The 17160-nt window shown below is 57.1% G+C and overlaps 5 protein-coding genes across 5 annotated transcripts; 2 read left to right on the top strand and 3 right to left on the bottom strand.

The window, feature by feature from the left end:
- Positions 1 to 187: 187 nt before the first annotated feature.
- On the bottom strand, positions 188 to 907 carry K437DRAFT_216382 (uncharacterized protein; the record flags this gene model as incomplete). Its single annotated transcript, XM_013389188.1, has 1 exon — positions 188 to 907. A coding segment is annotated over one exon (720 nt), but the record flags the coding sequence as incomplete, so codon positions are not given.
- Positions 908 to 2920: 2013 nt separating this feature from the next.
- On the top strand, positions 2921 to 4773 carry K437DRAFT_233296 (putative vacuolar atp synthase subunit D). Its single transcript, XM_013389189.1, has 3 exons — positions 2921 to 3588; positions 3671 to 3849; positions 3946 to 4773. Exons 1-3 carry the CDS (start codon positions 3296 to 3298, stop codon positions 4551 to 4553), a joined length of 1080 nt encoding a protein of 359 aa, XP_013244643.1. The 5' UTR covers positions 2921 to 3295; the 3' UTR covers positions 4554 to 4773.
- K437DRAFT_55354 (uncharacterized protein) lies at positions 4730 to 8742 on the bottom strand. Its single transcript, XM_013389190.1, has 4 exons — positions 8543 to 8742; positions 8120 to 8449; positions 5045 to 8045; positions 4730 to 4947 (listed from the first exon to the last, which is right to left on the bottom strand). Exons 1-4 carry the CDS (start codon positions 8588 to 8590, stop codon positions 4907 to 4909), a joined length of 3420 nt encoding a protein of 1139 aa, XP_013244644.1. The 5' UTR covers positions 8591 to 8742; the 3' UTR covers positions 4730 to 4906.
- A 415-nt stretch (positions 8743 to 9157) lies between these two features.
- On the bottom strand, positions 9158 to 9887 carry K437DRAFT_254896 (uncharacterized protein). The gene has a single exon (XM_013389191.1). The coding sequence runs from the start codon at positions 9655 to 9657 to the stop codon at positions 9334 to 9336; it is 324 nt and encodes a 107-aa protein (XP_013244645.1). The 5' UTR covers positions 9658 to 9887; the 3' UTR covers positions 9158 to 9333.
- A 1808-nt stretch (positions 9888 to 11695) lies between these two features.
- Positions 11696 to 16039, top strand: K437DRAFT_221651 (uncharacterized protein; the record flags this gene model as incomplete). Its single annotated transcript, XM_013389192.1, has 4 exons — positions 11696 to 13220; positions 13303 to 13455; positions 13525 to 13626; positions 13701 to 16039. 4 exons carry the CDS (start codon positions 11696 to 11698, stop codon positions 16037 to 16039), a joined length of 4119 nt encoding a protein of 1372 aa, XP_013244646.1.
- Between the last annotated feature and the right edge of the window lie 1121 nt (positions 16040 to 17160).

A 17160-nucleotide genomic window follows, 5' to 3' on the forward strand; every position in this document is an offset into this window, starting at 1 on the left:
ATGTATCGTAGCCGGCCGAGTCGCAACCTGCGCTGTACAACTGTGGCTCCTGCTGCGGCGCTTGGCGCACCTCAAGGCTGTCGGTCAGCCAGCTCGCGTGCTGCACGCCTTCACCGCCTCCTTCCTCCCCTGAGGACCCCAGCGCTCGATCCTCCTCTTCTGACAGATCAAGTTCCTCATAGTCACCATCGCCGTCATCCAGCTCATCGACGGCTCGCCGCGCGACAGAGAACAGGTACAGAAAAATGCCGATGCATAGCGCAACGCCGACGAATCCGAAGATCTCCTTTACCTTTTCCGCCGTGGAGGCTGTGCCATCGTCATCCTTAGCAGTGCCTCCTCCGCCACGGGGCTGGTACGTTGCGAAGCTTTTGATGCTTGTTCCGAGGGCGCAATGGACGAGTAGCTTCGGCAGCGCGAGCGCTGTGCAGAGCGTGTAGCTCTTGAGCGTCAGCGTCGACGAACTGGCGAGCAGCGTGTTCATCAAGTTGTATGGATACGGCGCGAGACGGATGAGGAAGAGCAGCCGAGGCTGCTTCTCGATCGCACGAATGACCTTCTTTAATCCGCCGCTCTTGGCGAGCAGCCTCTCCATCCAGTTGCGCAGCAGCGTGCGCGAAAGTAGGAATACCACGATCGCACCGGTCAGAGCTGAGACGTAGCCAACGACGAAGCCTTCCCAAAGACCGAAGCTGAAGCCGCCGAGGATGACGAGCGTTGAGTACAGTGGTAGCGGCGGGAAGGTCGTCAGGAAGATGAGGGCCCCGAGCGCCAGCCGTCCCTTGAAGCCCCAGCGCCGCAGTGTCGAGGAGAGCTGGTCGAGCAGAGAGAAGACGTGCTCGTGGAATGTGATCACTAGCGCCGTGCTGCCAAGGCTAATGCCCAACCAGATCATAATCGGAATATACGCGTCCAGCCATTCCGGCTTCCACACTCTCTGGCCCGTGCTTGGATCCCGGAACGCTTGGTCCGTCGCTTGCAAGCCTTGTCGGACCTTGCAAGCTGCCAGCAGCAGTGCAGCGATCGGATGTAGTGCGGACCAGCATGCAGTCCGCACGATGCTAACAAGCGTATGCAGAAGAACGAGTAGCGGGTTCGGTTGAGATTGCACCGGCCGCCTCTGGCGCTGCCGCTTAGTGAGATTGATCGCACCTCGCCTCGCTTGCGGCTTGGTGACTGCGACCCGAGCAGCGTGCAAACTGAACGGCGGATCTTTGCCTATTTGAATGGAATGTGCTGGCGATGGCGTCGCTGCATAGCCGTACACGTCTCGCCTCATTCCCATTCCTGGGCCAGATCGGTCCAGCAGGATGCTCATGGCCTTTCCTTTCCCTTTCCTATCCGCCTTTTCCTGTGGTCGATAGCGAGCAGGCGTCCTCCTTCCATCGTGGCCTTCCTGCTGCACTCCTGAGCGATTGCTGGCGCCGGTGCTGGCCGACCGGCTGGGCGGCGACACGGTACGCCTTACTGCTGATGCGGCCGACCAGATGCTTACGCTACCGGTGCGTGGGGGCAGGCCGGCTGCATCTATGTGCGCTACGCCGCTGCCTGAAGCGTCGGGGAGATGGCCCTTGTACGCTTCGTCATCACCTTCCTGCCTTAAGCTTATCTGTGAACCGGCCACGAGCAAACCATCACTGCTGTGCCTGCTGGGCCCTGCCACTGGCTCACCCGCTTCCCATGGGATGGTGTCGAGAGCGACGTTGCCTGCGAGAGGTGAATGAATCGGGCTGATAGTGCGACTACGCAAGGACTGGTCGACGCTGGTTGTCCTCATGATCGGAGCATGAACGACTTGCGAGCCAACCGCAGTGGTGATCGGGTTGCCCATACGTGCACGCATCACAGTTTCCCGATGACCATCCGCTAGATCGCGTGCATACAACCCGGACTCAGTGACGTACGCATGGGAGTGAGCGCCGCTGCTACTTGCTGTCTTTCCGTTTGTGAGGCCCAGTGTGACCACAGAGAGGGACGGCATGGATGAGCTCGGGCTCGGGTCGGCACTGCCGGCTCCTATGAGCCCAAGATTAGAGTTCGGTTGTAAAGACAAATCTTCCATACGCCGATGCTGGAGAAGTTCTTTCTGCTGCCTGCCGAAAGGGTCGCTGACTTCGTACAGAGGCGTGACGCCTCCCTCGCCGCCCTGCCTCCCAAGATGAAAAGGTGGTGTATAGAGCGTCATGAACTCGGAGCCGACGTGGCGACCGCTGGAAGATTGAGGGCCGTTGCGTACTCCACTCGTCGTCGCTGGACGTGGGACGGCTGGGTGAGTATCGTGTGAAGTGTCTTGTTCAGCGCTGACCTGTCGGCTCCGACATAATTTTGCTGGCTGCTCCTGCTGAGGGCCTGACATGGCGGGCGCAAAGGTTGGCGCTGCAACCGTTCATGCGAAGATCTGCAGTGACTACATCACCTCCCCGGCCTGAGTGCTGAAGTACGACGGAGGGGGTAAGTGAGGACGAAGTTCTCTCGTTTCACCTATTCCCACTTCTCCATTCCTCAAGACCTGCATTGCGCTCATCCTTCAGTCAAAATGCAAAGCACGGATCACGTTTCATCGATGTTGCGTACCGTATCCCGCCGACCTGACCACTTCCAACCGAAGTGGTTTGTCGACTACTCGACTAACTCTTTCGAATCTCGACTCTAGCCGTCAGGCCGCAGCCTGGCCTGACGGCCAATGTAACCCTACTTTTTTACAACCCTAGTCGACATCAATCGCGAAGCGGAGGCAACAAGGCATGCTGGGGTTATCGCCGTCCCAGCTGATGCCTGTCGACTACATAGGTACCTACCCTTCCATGGGGGAGTCTGTCACGGAATCGACAAACAGTCGAAACATGTCGCTCTCCACTACTCTTCTTGCGACCTAGAGCATTGCACAACCCTACAATGTGTTACGCCGGCTCTCTGCAGTGCGGCTTTACAACAATCTCAATAGTCAGAACTCAGAAGTCAGGAGGCAGCATCGTTGACTCGCTCAAGCGCGGAGCGTGGCTCCATGCCTGGTACCTCCATCGGCCAGGCAATACACCTCCAAAACCTGCGACCTGGGGTCTTTTTTGCTCGGTTCCATGCATCGATAGATCCCAAGCGCAGGCATCGAGGCGAGCACACGGCGAAAGCAGAGCGTGCAAAGCACCCTTATCCGTGCTTGTTTACGCACAGCCACCATTCACGAGCCGAGGTGCTCCTCTGCGCTGCGCGTAGCCCGACCAAGCACTTCGAACCACGCTGCGCGTGTCTGGATAGGGAAAAGGAGTAGGAAAGGGAAGAGACGTGCCTTTTCAAGATGGAGATGATATCATTCAACATAGCCAATGGTTACCTTGAAGGCGTTGTCCGAGGGTACCGAGCCGGCCTGCTTAACGCATCAACGTACCAGACGTTGACGCAGTGTGAGAACCTTGAAGACTTCCGTATGCAACTCTCAGCCACCGACTACGGCAATTTCCTTGCCAACGAGCCCAGCCCGATCAGCACGAGCACCATTGCGGAAAAAGCGACGCGCAAGCTCGTCGCTGAATTCGAATACCTCCGCCAGAATGCTGTCGAACCGCTAAGCACATTCCTGGACTACATTACGTGAGCGTCCCATTGATGCTGACCGACTATCCCACTGGCTTGCATGGCTGATGTCCACATCCGATGCTCCTCACATATGTAGATATGCATATATGATCGACAACGTCATATTGCTGATCACAGGCACGCTGCACGAGAGAGACACCCACGAGCTGCTCGAGCGGTGTCACCCACTGGGCTGGTTCGACACATTGCCAGCCCTCTGTGTTGCCAGCACAGTCGAGGAGCTCTACCAAAGCGTCCTTGTCGAGACACCTCTTGGTGAGTGCTTTGTCTGTTGGGCCACACTTGACCCCTCTTCATGCACAGTACGTCAGACGCTAACTCGGGCCTGTTCTGCTTTCTCAACTGTGGCAGGGCCCTACTTCCGCGACTGCGTTTCTGCCGCTGATCTGGACGATCTGAACATCGAGATTATCCGCAACACTTTGTACAAGGCCTACCTCGAGGACTTTTACAACTTCTGCCAGACGCTTGGTGGCGTGACGACCGACGCGATGTCGGAGCTGCTTGCGTTTGAAGCGGACCGGCGCGTGATCAACATAACCATCAACTCGTTCGGCACGAGCCTGAGCAAGGAGCAGCGCGCGCGTCTCTTCCCGACAATTGGAAAGCTCTACCCGGCAGGCAACAACCAGCTGGCGAAAGCAGACGAGCTCGAGCAGGTCAAAGCAGTTTGTGAGTTGGTCCCCGAGTACCGCGCTTTCTTCGACGCCGCACCCGGCACTGCCGGCGCTGGCGAGGCCAACGCGGACCAGCTGGAGGACAAGATGTTCAAGGAGGAATCGCGCATGAACAAGATCCTCACCATCCAGCAGTTCAGCTACGCCACATTCTACTCGTGGTGCAAGCTCAAGGAGCAAGAGATTAGGACTCTCGCTTGGATCGCAGAGTGCATCGCGCAAGGTGCAAGAGGTGAATTCGTGCACGCACGTTCTGGCGTCAGAAACCGATGCACCTTTTGATTGACCGCTTCGGACCTTCGTTCTCTCTGCTAGATCGGATCTCAGACTACGTTGTCTTCTGAAGGCATACGCGTCGCTGCGTGCAGATCCGCTTCTTTCCCACATTCACGACCTAATGACAAAGAGCATGTATTTTCTGCCGATGACCGAAACCTTTGGATGAGGTTTCATTGCGAAGGGAAGGGTGATTCGACCTCGTGTCAATGACTATGATACAGTGCAAAGGAGTCTACATGCTATGTCTTGTTGTGTTGTGCTGCGCTGCGCATTTCCTCCATCTCAGGGCTCCTTAGCTCTCGCCAGACTAAAGCCTGACGCTTGCTTCATTCTTATAGTTGTCATTACTGCGTCGTTCAAATGTCGAGCTTGGTAAGCAATTCCTTGAGCTCATCCACTGCGGTGCAGGGAAGCCAAGCCCTTCGTCAGCGACATATTTTCAACGCAGGTAGCAAAGCAGATTCTCTCAAGCGCAGCACAGCGCGTCCACTCACCATTCTTCTTCAGGAAACTGCCCTGATTTTTCGGGGGCTGGGTCGACGCGCCAGCGTACCCATACGCGGACATCAGTTCGCTGCCGTCGTTGTACATCCCCTTGCCATCATCGTCATCGACCCACTTGTCGAGGAGCTTGGAGATGTACTGCCGCTTGTGGTAGAAGTGGCCTTCGATCACCTCCTTCCAGGGCAAGGGCGGATCCTTGAGCAGACCGAGCATGGCGACGCTGACAGTCATACGACGGATGTTGCGCTTATACGACTTGCTTCGTTCTTGCCCTTCGAAGCGCTCCCAGCCTGGCTCGTTACAGGCCGGCTCAGGGCACAGGACCAGACTCTGGGTGGACAGAAGTACCTGCAGCAGGGTCGATTGACCGGGCGACCAGCCGGGCCCAGGCCATGTGCCAAGCAGGGAGAGGCACACCTTGCCGTCGGCGTACAGGTTGGGATTGTGACGCACCTTGCCGCCGTTCGTGTTGGTGATCTTGCACTTGGGAGGCTGCTGGTTGTATTCGACAGGCAAGAAGATGTCGAATAGGTAGCATCCGCCCTCGTATGGAGATCCTTCTGAACCCATAATGCATGCCTTCAACACGTCCACCCTCTCTTCGTCGCGACGCAGGAAGATGGAGCCGTGGAAGAGAGCAGGGAGGGACGAGCTGAGATTGGCAAGCTCCTTGGAGATGGCGATTGTCCGGCGCATGGCGGTCGATTTACAGTTGGCGATTTCTCTGTCATAGACGTGTGCGTACTTTCGCCCCCCGCCCACTGGAATCGTCATATCCACTTCGGCGCCAAAGAGCAAAGGCTTTGCCCACGCCTCGTATTTTGCGACTTCTTCTTCGTCTGACAGATGCTTTTCACTCGCCTTGCTCTTGTTGTCGTTATTGTTGCTGCTGCTGTCAATTGTACACTCCTTATCCTTCTCAAACATTGTTGCGGGCGCCTGAGAAGCAGCTGCATTGCTATTTTTGGAGATGACGCCCAGCATCTGATCGACCGCGGCATTGCCTTTAGTCTTGCGTAGGTGCCCTTCGACGGATAGAGCAACGCTGACGATGCGCTCGCAGAACTGTGACCACTTCTGCTGCTCAATCTCATCGTCTGTCTTAGCGGATCTTTCCTGGTTGTCGCCTGCCTCTTTCTGTGCATCTGCATCGATATTAATGCCATCAAATGCATCATCAACGCAACCAGAACCATTTGCATCAATGTTCTTCCCTTTGGTACTGGCTGCTTGTGCCTTCTCCATCGTGCTCTTGAATGTGCGACACTGTGCCAGGATGCGCTGCGTGAGCTCGAGCGGGCCGGCGCTCCCTTCGTATTTAGTGGTCTTCTCCCTCGCGCCGGCGGTGCCGCCGCGCACGTCCTTGTCGGTCTTCTTCTGCGTCGCCGTGGCATCTTTCACCTCGACCGGCCTCATGATCGGTTGTGCCAGCAGTGGACAGAGCGCTTCGTGCCTGGCGAACAGGTCGAACCAGCTCAGGAGCTCCATGAACAGCGACTCGCGCTCGATCATGTCGATGAGGCTGTCGCTGCTCAGCAGGTTCGACGCCAGCGGCAGAAAGCGGCGGCGAACATGTGCAAGCGTCGTGGCGTCCGGAAACCAGTCTGTCTCGTAGACTTCGCTCTCTGACGCGTCATCAGCTGGGCTATTACTCGAAGAGTTGCCCTCCTTACTCTTGCTACTGCTCTCTACGGTGCGATGCGTATCTGGGACAAACTGCCGGAGTGTGCGAAGCATACCTTCCAAGACATCGTCACGCTCTTTTTGCTTCTGCACAGCCGCTGCCTTCCAGCCCCACTTATCATCGGTGCCACCGGAGTAGCCCGTACCAGTGTGCTTCTTCTTGCTGTTGGAGTATGAGCCGCCATAACCGTAGTAAGGATCAAGGTCGTCGAACGGGTCATGGTAAGTGCCCTTTCCGAGGGATGCGGATGCCGTCGTGCTGTCCAGCGAGGTAGCACATGGACTTGCGAACTTGCCAGTCTTGGCGGCCTTGCGCAAGCCAATCGCAACCTTCGGGCTGCCTGCGGAGCTGTCAGTCTTCCTCTTGAAATTTGCGGCAGCATCTTCTCCCGCGGTCGTGCCTCCTTCCTTCTCTTCAGCTGCCACTTCAGGGTCATAGACAAACGAGGTGGCGAGCAAACAGTACGAGTCGATGTTGCTCTTGCCAACGGAAGCGGCAGACGGACAGGCAGGGCCAACTCGGCGAAGCTGTTGTTGCACACGCGCCACGCGGTCAATCGTGCTCTTGCTCGCGCTCCCCATGCCGTCGACATGCTTCTGCACCATGGCAAGACCGCAGCCGAGCAGTGCGCTTTGCATCCATCCACAGTGATAGAGCACGCTCCCGCTCTGCGCCTTACTCCACGCGGAAATGGCGGGACCATCAGATACATCAGTTCCGAAGCTTTTGGACGTGGGTAGGATGACTTTGCGCTTCTGTGCGCACGCTCCGCAAAACTGGCACTTGCATGCAGGGCAGATCATGTGCGCTGCGTGCAGAAGGTGTTCGACGAGCTGCGATGCGCGCGGAAACATCAGCAGCATGTGGTCCTCTGGCCATGTGGTGCTGCCCTTCTTCGGTTTGCTGCTGCTCGCCTTGCCCTTTGCCTGCTTTGACTTGGCGCCTTGTTGGTCGGAGTCGAGCTCCAACTCTGGAAAACGCTTGACTTCAAACTTGCAAAGCGGACAATGTAGGCTACCGAGGCGCAACTGAGAAAAGGCGCCAAACAAAAGCGCCTGTTCACCGCCTTCTGGACATCCCCGCAGCCATTCCGATGAGGTCATCTCAATAGCGATCATCGCGTCAGAGGGTAGAGAGTCTGCTTTGCTTACGCTTGTAGATGAACCGTGGCCTTGTGCACGTGCGGACCTAGCCGTGGTCGAAGAGGAAGGTGAAGTCGAAGCCCCAAGCCATCGAATGGCTGAATCTTTAGGAATGTTCCATGCTCTCGCTGGCGTCTCCACATCGATTGTCGTCACGGTACGGTCCTCAGAAAGGGAACAAGGTGATTTTAGTTCGCGATACTTTCAGCGGCTTTCACAATTTTGGAAGCTTTGCTCACCTTGCTCATGACCATGCCACTGTACGCATCGTTATCCACAGCCTCTGCCTCTTCGCGGCCTATGACAGCTGCATCACCAAAGTCTGCATCTCCAAAGCATTCATCCATGTCGTCTCCTCCAAAACCATTGTCCATCTCCTCGTCCGAGTCAGCTTTTGCTAACATGGAATATGCCGTCTCTTCTTCGCCTACAACATTTATTTCTCTTTCAGCTTCCCCTTCGTCGTCGTTGATGTGATCAAACTTTCCCGAGAAGATGGCTTCGGCTGCGTCCATGACATCATTGCGTTTTGCTTGGAGCGCCGCGATTGCCCGTCCACGACTTGCGCCCTGTGTGAGCACAGCGGGAGGTTCGCAAGAAAACAGTGATCAACACACCCTTTGCGCTACAAAATCAGCTGCTGTGAGTCAAACAGTACCCACCATGCCGGTCAACTGCGCAACGTCCGCTGCAGACGGTATCGGCGCCATCTTGAATCAGGAGCTTCCGAGCCTACCACTGACTCGCCGTGCTGTTCTCGACGGGGCCCTCGGAAGCGACAGTGAAGGAGCGGCTTTATGCAATGACAAGCTGAATGGTGAGAAGAGCCGTCGATTAATCAGCCGCTAACTCGACTTGGGTATTTGAGATGTTGGCTTTGAAGGATGTGCAGGGCAGACCGACAAGCCTGTCCAGCAAGAGGCGGAAGGCTGCTTGATCGGGGCCGTTATGGTTCACATCGAGTGAGCGATACCGACGGCTGTCTTTAGTGCGTGTAAAATGCTCTAGATGAACCATGGCCGATACATCGATTTACGGACGTGTAAGGATTCTATGCTATGAGGATGAGCAAGACGCACCTCTCATGCGCTCGGGCCTGAGAATGGTGAGCTGTAGCGGCCCTTGCCTACTTGACAGTTTGTCCCGGTACCTTTGTGGGCGCAGCGTCGGAGAGGAACAAAAAGTTATGAGTTTTAAGCGGACTCATGTGCTGACTAGACGCGCCTTGAGAATCGCTTGATAGAGAATCTGCAACGGTCTAGGAGCGTGCGAGCAAAAGGCCCAAAATAGCGAAGAGTTGGATGCGATCTTCGACAAACGTTTGAGCCTAGACATCACCCTTTTCCAAGGACAGAGATCCACAGGGTTGAGGAAATATCTGGAGAGACTTCAACGCTGCTAAATTCGTCTACATCTACATCGCCATTCCTTCCCCTTCCACTGCGCCCTCTATTTAGCCTGAGGACACGCCGCCGCCTCTGAAGTGACCACGAAAGGGTGCTACAAGGCGGCTCGAGCAAACCTTGGCGGATAGGTCGAGAGCCAAAATGGACAAGGTGCAGGAGCCTGTAAAGAACAAGGCGCGAGCGCAGGCGTAGCAGGCCAAAGGATCAGGAGGATTAACAGGGTCAAGTGAGTCAGCAAGATCAACAGGATCAGGAGGAGGCGGAACCACAGCCGCAGCGGCCGTACCAGCAGCAATACGTTTCCTCCAGTGCTGTAACGCAAAAACCACAGCCGACAAATGGAGATGTGTAAGAAAGAGCGACAGTGACATGTGCTGTAGACGACAACAAGAAAAGCAACGACCAGCTCAAGCCTTCGAGAGTGGAGAATACACAATTCAGGCACAACCCTACTATTCTGCCCCAGTGCTGGCCACGTGATGCAATGCCATCGTTGCCAAAATGAGAAGCTAGACCGCGGGAAATGTCCCCATGCGAGAGTATGTACACTGTATGGGATTGGGAGAGTGTGGTCATCGCTTCCGCACCGAGAGAATTAGGGGCACACTCTCATCCAGGATCCTTGGCTGTTTGCCGCTCTGAACGGTAGGCATCGATATGTACGAGCAGATGGCAATAACGACATGCTCATTCCAGCGGATGGTGAAGGTGACCACTGTCTGCACGTACGCCCCTACGTTGCTTGCGGACCCAAGCAAACCGAAGGGCTTCCGTTCCTGTTCATGGTGTCGCAGACGTCGGCGCTGGCTCATATGCGAAAGCGATCATGGCGAGTGGCCCGGATGGGGATCTGAACGTGCACCGTTTTCGCCTTGCACTACTCTCTCTCATTGTATCGGCCGTGTTGTAAGCAGGCTCATATGGCCGTCTGATGAAGCATGACAACGCCGACGTGTCCTCTCTTCAACCTCGAAGACACTACTTTATACCCGGGTGGCAGCCCTAGCCCTGCTCTCCATAATCGACGTTCGAGAGCGCAGGCAGCCTCGTAGCGGAAAGCGAGGTCGTTCCACGCCACCTTTCCTTCGTGGCCGCCACCCACATTTACACACTCTCTCCCTTTGTGCACACACTACTGGTCCTCGCACCATGTCTTCGCCCAGCGGCCCCTCGTCAGCGCCGCGGCGGCCGAGCGACACCCGGGCAAGCGCGATCCCGAAGGACCGCGAACGCGTAGCCTCGCTGGTCCAAAAGTACGAACAACAAGCCTCATCTTCTCATATAACCATCCCTCACCGGGTCGTAGCAGGGTTGTCAAGAACATTGTCCCCGACATTTGCAAATGCGACTCCATCGCCGGTGAGCTCGGACCGACCCCGTCACACTTCGCATGCGTCAGGAGCGCAAGCAAAGTTCGACGGTCCGGAACGGAGACTCTCGCTTGATGTCGGCAGTGCGGCGACGCCCACTGCTGTTGCCAGTGCTTTCTTGCCACAAATCCCGCTTGCCACACCAGCTGCGCCGCTCCCCATCAAACCAGAAGCAAAGCCGTCCCCGACGGCTGCATCACCCACACCCGCATATTTTTCAGCGATTTTAACTTCACCGTCACGCATCAATGAATTTGGCGCGAGCCCCACCGACAAGGTTGAGGCTGAGGCATGCTGGCCTTCCCCTGCCGTACAGATTAAGCAGCCCGAGCTCAAGATCTACAGCGCGCCAACGCTTGTGAATCCGAGCCTCCGGCCTGTGCATGTGATGGGTAGAGGAATGGAGGGCAATTTGCCTCTGGAGTCGGAGATGAAGGCCGTGCCAAAGAATATGCCAAAAGCTGGAGATGCGAAGGATGATCAGCTCCGAGCGCCAAGGAAGGGGAGGGAGTTGAACAGAATGGGGGACTCTGACCCTGGCTATACGCCCGATGGACCGCAGAAGTCTTCTGGCTGTCCGAATCGGGAGGTGAGAGATGGCATAAAGAAGCCACGCAAAGGCTCGGATAAGCGTGGGCCCATCCCCTCCGGGTGGCTCAGCGGCCGTCTCCGCCCTAACCCGTCTGAATCCTGGATGGCCCAAGGGGGAAAGGGAGAGAACAGCTCACCAGTGGTACCTGCCTCCCATCAGCCAACGGTTTCACAGGAGATGGTGAATTCAACACCCCTCTCGCCAATGCCTTTGCTACACAGCAAGGTAGACTGTGATCCGTTCGCAGATTTGCCGACGACTGACGGGTCCAGCAGGCATTATCACCACGCGCGTCCCTCCGGCACGGCCGGGCCGAACCCGTTTACCTCGCCTGCCGACGATGATGCCGATGGTGAGGATGGTACCGAGGACGCAGATCAAGACACATCGCATGACGAAGCAGGCTCTTCGCGCCGATCAACTCGTCCCTCACCCTCGCGTGTGCCGATGCTCTCGACCGCATCGGTGCGTCCAATCCCCGCTGCAGACGTGTTCGCACCGAATGCCATGCCGTTGCATCTGCCGCAGCTGGAAGTGTACCTGTCCGATAGGGATCTATTCGCCGAGCCGCTCTTCAGCGATGCACAGGTGCTCGCGACGGAAACGGAGAGGCTGCTATATGGCTATGACGATGCTACTGCCGCGACCGCGCGTGAAGGTGGTGATCAGGACGGCAGGAAATACAAGCCAAGGGAAAATGGCTCAAAGAGTGGCAGTGGGAAGATGGAGGCTGCGGGTGGTCAGTTCGTGATCCCGAGAGCCGCCATTCGGTTGCACTTCAAAGGTTCATCGCACGGAAAGCAAGATCAAGACAAACGTGGTGTCGCACAGTCCGGCGACAAGCTATCGACGGAAGCGGAGGAAGATACGGAAGAGGAAGAGGAAGCTGGGCTTCTGGACGTGCAAACGGGACCCCCGAGCGCTCCGCAGACTGAGACGACCGGCACGTCCGTGCCAACGATCTCTGCTGGCGTCCCCAGCAGCCTCTCTACTGCGTCGCACCCGGTCACGCGCCTGGAAATGTTCCCGCCAATGATGCTGCTGAAGGACATGGGCGGGCTGCGCGAGCTGAAGTCGAACGCAGTCGGTCCGCGCGCGCCGCCTGGAGGCCTGCTCAGCAGCGTGCCTGGTCTTGGCAGCCTGTTAGGCACGGTCATCGACTTTATGATCGGCATGGAAGGTAGTTCCTTCGCTGCAAACCTAATCAGCCTCGAGCTCGTCCGTGACTTTGCGCAGCTCATGGCGAACCAGCTGCAATTCTCCAGCAGCCCGTATGTCACGCAAACGTCCTCGACCATGGCGCGCTTCATCTTCCTGCGTCTGCCGCAGATCATCGCGCTCGACTTTGTCAGCGTGTTCGGCAAGGCTGCCATCTTCTTCATCATCTGGATCGTTTTCACGACTCTGGCCCTCTGGAGGTTCTACCGCATGACGAGCGTAAGCGACCCCAATCGAGAAGTGGAGGGATACGACTCACAGCCTTACATCTTCTCGTCACCCAAGCGCGGGACCAAGGTCGCCAACATCTTCATCGTCTTTGTTCTCACCGGCTTGTACATCCCACTCACGAAGCTCTCGGTGGACGCGCTCACCTGGAGCTCCGCTTGGTGGGTCGTTGCGAACCCCTACACAGCGGACGTCGACAATCCCAGCTTGCCGCCGCTCGGCGATGCGCATCTGTACCGCGATCCGCTGGACTTTTGCTGGACAACGACGATGCGAAAAGATGAGTTCAACTTTGCGTGGATCATCCTGCCCTTCGCCATCCTCTCCATCTTGTTCTACACCCTCTGGTTCCCGTATCGCATGCTCGTCACCATTAAAGCCATGTTGCCTCGCGTCGCCGAGTACAACGAGCTCGGGCACAAGCGGTCCGAGGCGGCGATGCAGGAAAAATACTACCTTCTGCTCTCGAGGGACAAATCGCCACTGAATTTCATGTACAACGCCTACAGGCGGCGATGGGGATTCTGTGAGCGGCCAAAGCGAGGCCGTGTCCTTAACAGTCTGGGGCGCCCACTGAACAGCCAATCGGCGTTCCCTTTTTCTTCCAGACAAGCCGCTCTACATCTTATGCTTCAAGCTTGTCAACACCTTCATCATTGCATTCTTCACAAAGAGCAACTGCGTATGGCGCTCTTTCGCAGCAAAGACGATGCTTGTCAGCCAGCAAATCGTACTCCTGGTTGTCATGTCCATACTTTGCGGTGAGTGTGATCGTATGATGACGAAGATAAACGTGTGAAGCTGACGAAGCCACTTTGCTTCATTACTAGTGATTCACTTCTTCCTGCAGCCCTTTGTGGATGCTATCAGCAATCGTTCGGAGATGGTCAGTCGATTTGGCTACGTCGCTACGGCCATCATCGGTCTGCTTGGTGAGTCGGAAAAGACGAGCTGACGACCAGGCCCAAACATAAATACTTACCATGAGATGCTCCTTCGCTCGCAGTCGCCTTGCAAGTCGACGGATCGACAGTGTATAATACGACGATCCTCTACATCGTAGAGGGTGTCATGTACACTTTGACAATCTACTTTTCGCTGGCGGGCACGTCCTGGTTTGCGCACTGGGTCAAGCGCACGCAACGGCGCTTCGACTTTAGCATTGACATTTTCTCGCCCCTGCTCAACATTGACAAGCACATCAAGCGCCGCATATGGCAGGAGACGCTGTCGACAATCCTGCTGTGCGGGCCGGGTTACCAGATGCCGCAAGACCAAGTCATCGCCTTCTCCACGTCTGACACCGACAAGTGGCCTCCATATCTCCTCTGGTTCGAGGGCACCGTAGCGGAGCGACACGTGGAGAACCTCAAGATCCTCAAAGCCATCGGCCTGCGCGACTACCGGCGAGCGGTGCAGTACAGGCGTTCCCATGTTGCAGAGCGACTGCGGAATGTCACGCGTACAATTCAGACAGAGTTCGCCGGACCCGATGCATACTGGCACCCGATCCGTCCGCCGTACCCGGACGGCGTCAGCTCATGGTTCGGCAAGGCATTCCTGGTGCCTTTCCCGCCGACGCTGGTTATCCGCTACGACCAGGGCTCGTCCGAGACGATCCAGCTCGACACTCTCGAAGAGATGGAGCGCTTCATCGAACAGAATAGCAGCGAGCCAGTGCAGTCGAAGCGCATGGTGCGGCGTGTCCTGCGCGCGCTCGAGGGCCAGACAGTCTTTTGCCCGTACAATGACATGGCATACTTCGGGGCCGATGTTCGTCCAGCACTGTTAAATCGAAGAAAAAACCGCTACACTCTCGCGCGGCCTACGGCGTATAACGAGGGTATCCTACGCATCTCGCACCGTCAGAGGAGCGACTTTGCAGGATACAACTTCTCGTCAGGCTTCCGCGTGACGATCACGTACTACGAGGGGCAGCGGCAGGATCCAGCAGGGCTGACGCGGGTCCGGAAGCAGGTCGAGGTGCACGCGTCGAGTGCGTTTGGCCTGCATGATGACTTTGAGATGACGCCGCACCTGATCCAGTTTTTCCGCGACAACGAGCACATCATCCGAAGCCGGCTGCCGGTCATCGACGATGTTCTGGCTAACTACCGGAGACACTTTTACTGCGAGGCGCGGGAGAAGGAGCGCGTATTGTCATACGCGTTCCTGACGGACATCTTTGACAACGTGCAGCTGACGCCGGCTGAGCTTATGCTCGCGCTGAGGCGATCCGGCTGCTGCCGCGACGTCCGGCGGCTGTCGTCCGAGTATCAGGCGGCGGTGACGGTGCTGTACGAGCGCATGTGCGCGGTCAACCGTTCTCTCGTCCACCGCTGGTGGTGGCTCTTCTGGGATGACCTTTGGCGCAAGAACGCAGGCGACTACCAGCGCTTGCGCGCGCATCGCCGCGTCCTCTCGCCGCACTACCCTACCAGCATCGCGTACCGCCCGATGCCGAGGCTGCAGCTCGAAAAGTTCCTCAAGAGCCGTGGGCTCTGGAGCGGTGCGGGCGGTGGCAAGGCCAGCCTGTTCACCCGGGGGCTGCTCAACAGAATCTACTTCCAGCTAGACCAGCTCGTCTTTGCTGGACCGAACGCAGATGGCACGGGCGGATCGGCGGCAGCTATCCCGGTCGGCTTGGGGCACACGCCGGACGATGTGCAGCGCATCGCTTATTCCACGATCAAGCAACACGACCTCAACCTTGCGCGTGGCTCCGTACCTGACCTTCCTGCAGCGGGTCGGGTGGCCCACCACGCGGGCGACGCCGACGGTGAGTACGGCGACCCGAGCACGACGCTGCTGTCCCTGCGCGGGCGCGCGGGCGTGGGCTCGGCGCTGTCGTCGCAGCTAACGGGTGGGGGGACATCGTATGATCAGCAGTCTATCATTACCCGGCCCGCGTTTGCATGGGAGCGGCGCATGCTCTTCCTAACGCCGTCACTGTCGCGCTTGGAGCGCGTGCGAAACCGCCTGCTCGAGTGGCTCTCGCTGCACCCTTTCATCGTCGACCCGGCGGCGCGCGCGCTGTTCCTCTACCTTTCGATCGAAGAGGGACGCTACACGCTACCGTCGGTGCATTGGAAGCAGCCCGCAGTCGAGGGTGCATTCTCTGTAGCTGCAGCGGCTGAACCGACAGCAGCAACAGTGAAGGTGATGATGCCGGCGCCCCCGACGACGACAACGCTCGATGCGCACACTGTTACAATCCATGCAAACGTGTTCAGTATGCCGCCATCCCGTGCACGGATGATCGCTGGCAGCCCCGGCGCTGCTGCGGAGGAGGACGTGCGGGACGATGGAGAAGCTGTGCAGTTGACACGGCTCTCTGCACGCTGAGTTGAGCATCATCTTTGGGTAAGTGCGCCTGCTGCGCCTGAATCTGCTGTGTCAATCAATCAATCGTTCATTCTCCCATGTATTTATACCAAGCATACATTCAAATCGCCAATACTGCGCATTATAACGGAACCGAGCAGTGTCCCAGCCTGGTGCTCTTGCTCGATTACACAGGTAACCATCCATATACCCGCCCGCCGCTTTTATCCAACGACAGCGATTGACTATATAATTCAGACAATATTATAGCATATCACGGCCTCACAAGTACACAGTTCCCAATATGTACTCTACACAATGCCACCGATGCGCATTTCAATATTTCTTGGAGATCGGAGTGCGCATGTCAAGGTGCGATCCATCTCCGCTGGACCAACGCGAGTGGGGATGCCCACGGCACCGACAGTCCTTCGCAGGGGAGTCCTGTCGAGATCAGGAGGGAAGGAAGGGGGTCGGTTCCTCTTGCCAGCTTGAGGGATCAGATTACCAAAGGGGAGAAGGCCCGAGAAAAGATGCAAACGGCGACAAAAGGACGTAGAATTGGATATTGGGCTATGTTCAGGACTTTTTCAGGTGAATCTTGTTTCGCTTATACGACGGCAACATGGCCGCGGTGGCACTGGAGTATTGCGTCGCCCCAGTCAGAATCCCCGGATAGCCCTGCAGCCTGGAAGTCGTTCGAGATAATTCGGCAGGTGGCTCTGGCAGGTGACGGCCACAGCGCAGCTCCAAGACGACCAGTTAGCGCATGCAGCTACACTGGACAGCCGCTCGGCTCGAGAGGCAGCACACCACACATCACAAACCATACACACGCGGCTCCGGTTATCTTCCTCTCCCCCAGTCCCCCACCCAAAGTGACTAGGGCGCAGTGCCGCATTGCTCCCTCTGCCTCTTTCCTCTCCCCCATCCCGTTCTCCTTTTCTCTGTTTTCCTCCGCTTCCACCCCCATCACCATAACCACTCCATTTCATTCTTGTTCCACCTCGTCAGCACCATCCACCGCTTCCTTCCAGCATCCCTCCATACTCCTCGTCATCGCCCCCCATCTCGTCGTTTTCTCTCAGCCTGCACAAGCCTGCCATCCTCGTCCCAGCCCCTCTTGCCCGCTGATTCCTACC

The sequence above is a fragment of the Tilletiaria anomala genome, assembly GCF_000711695.1.
Source record: "Tilletiaria anomala UBC 951 chromosome Unknown K437scaffold_17, whole genome shotgun sequence".
NCBI lineage: Eukaryota > Fungi > Basidiomycota > Exobasidiomycetes > Georgefischeriales > Tilletiariaceae > Tilletiaria > Tilletiaria anomala.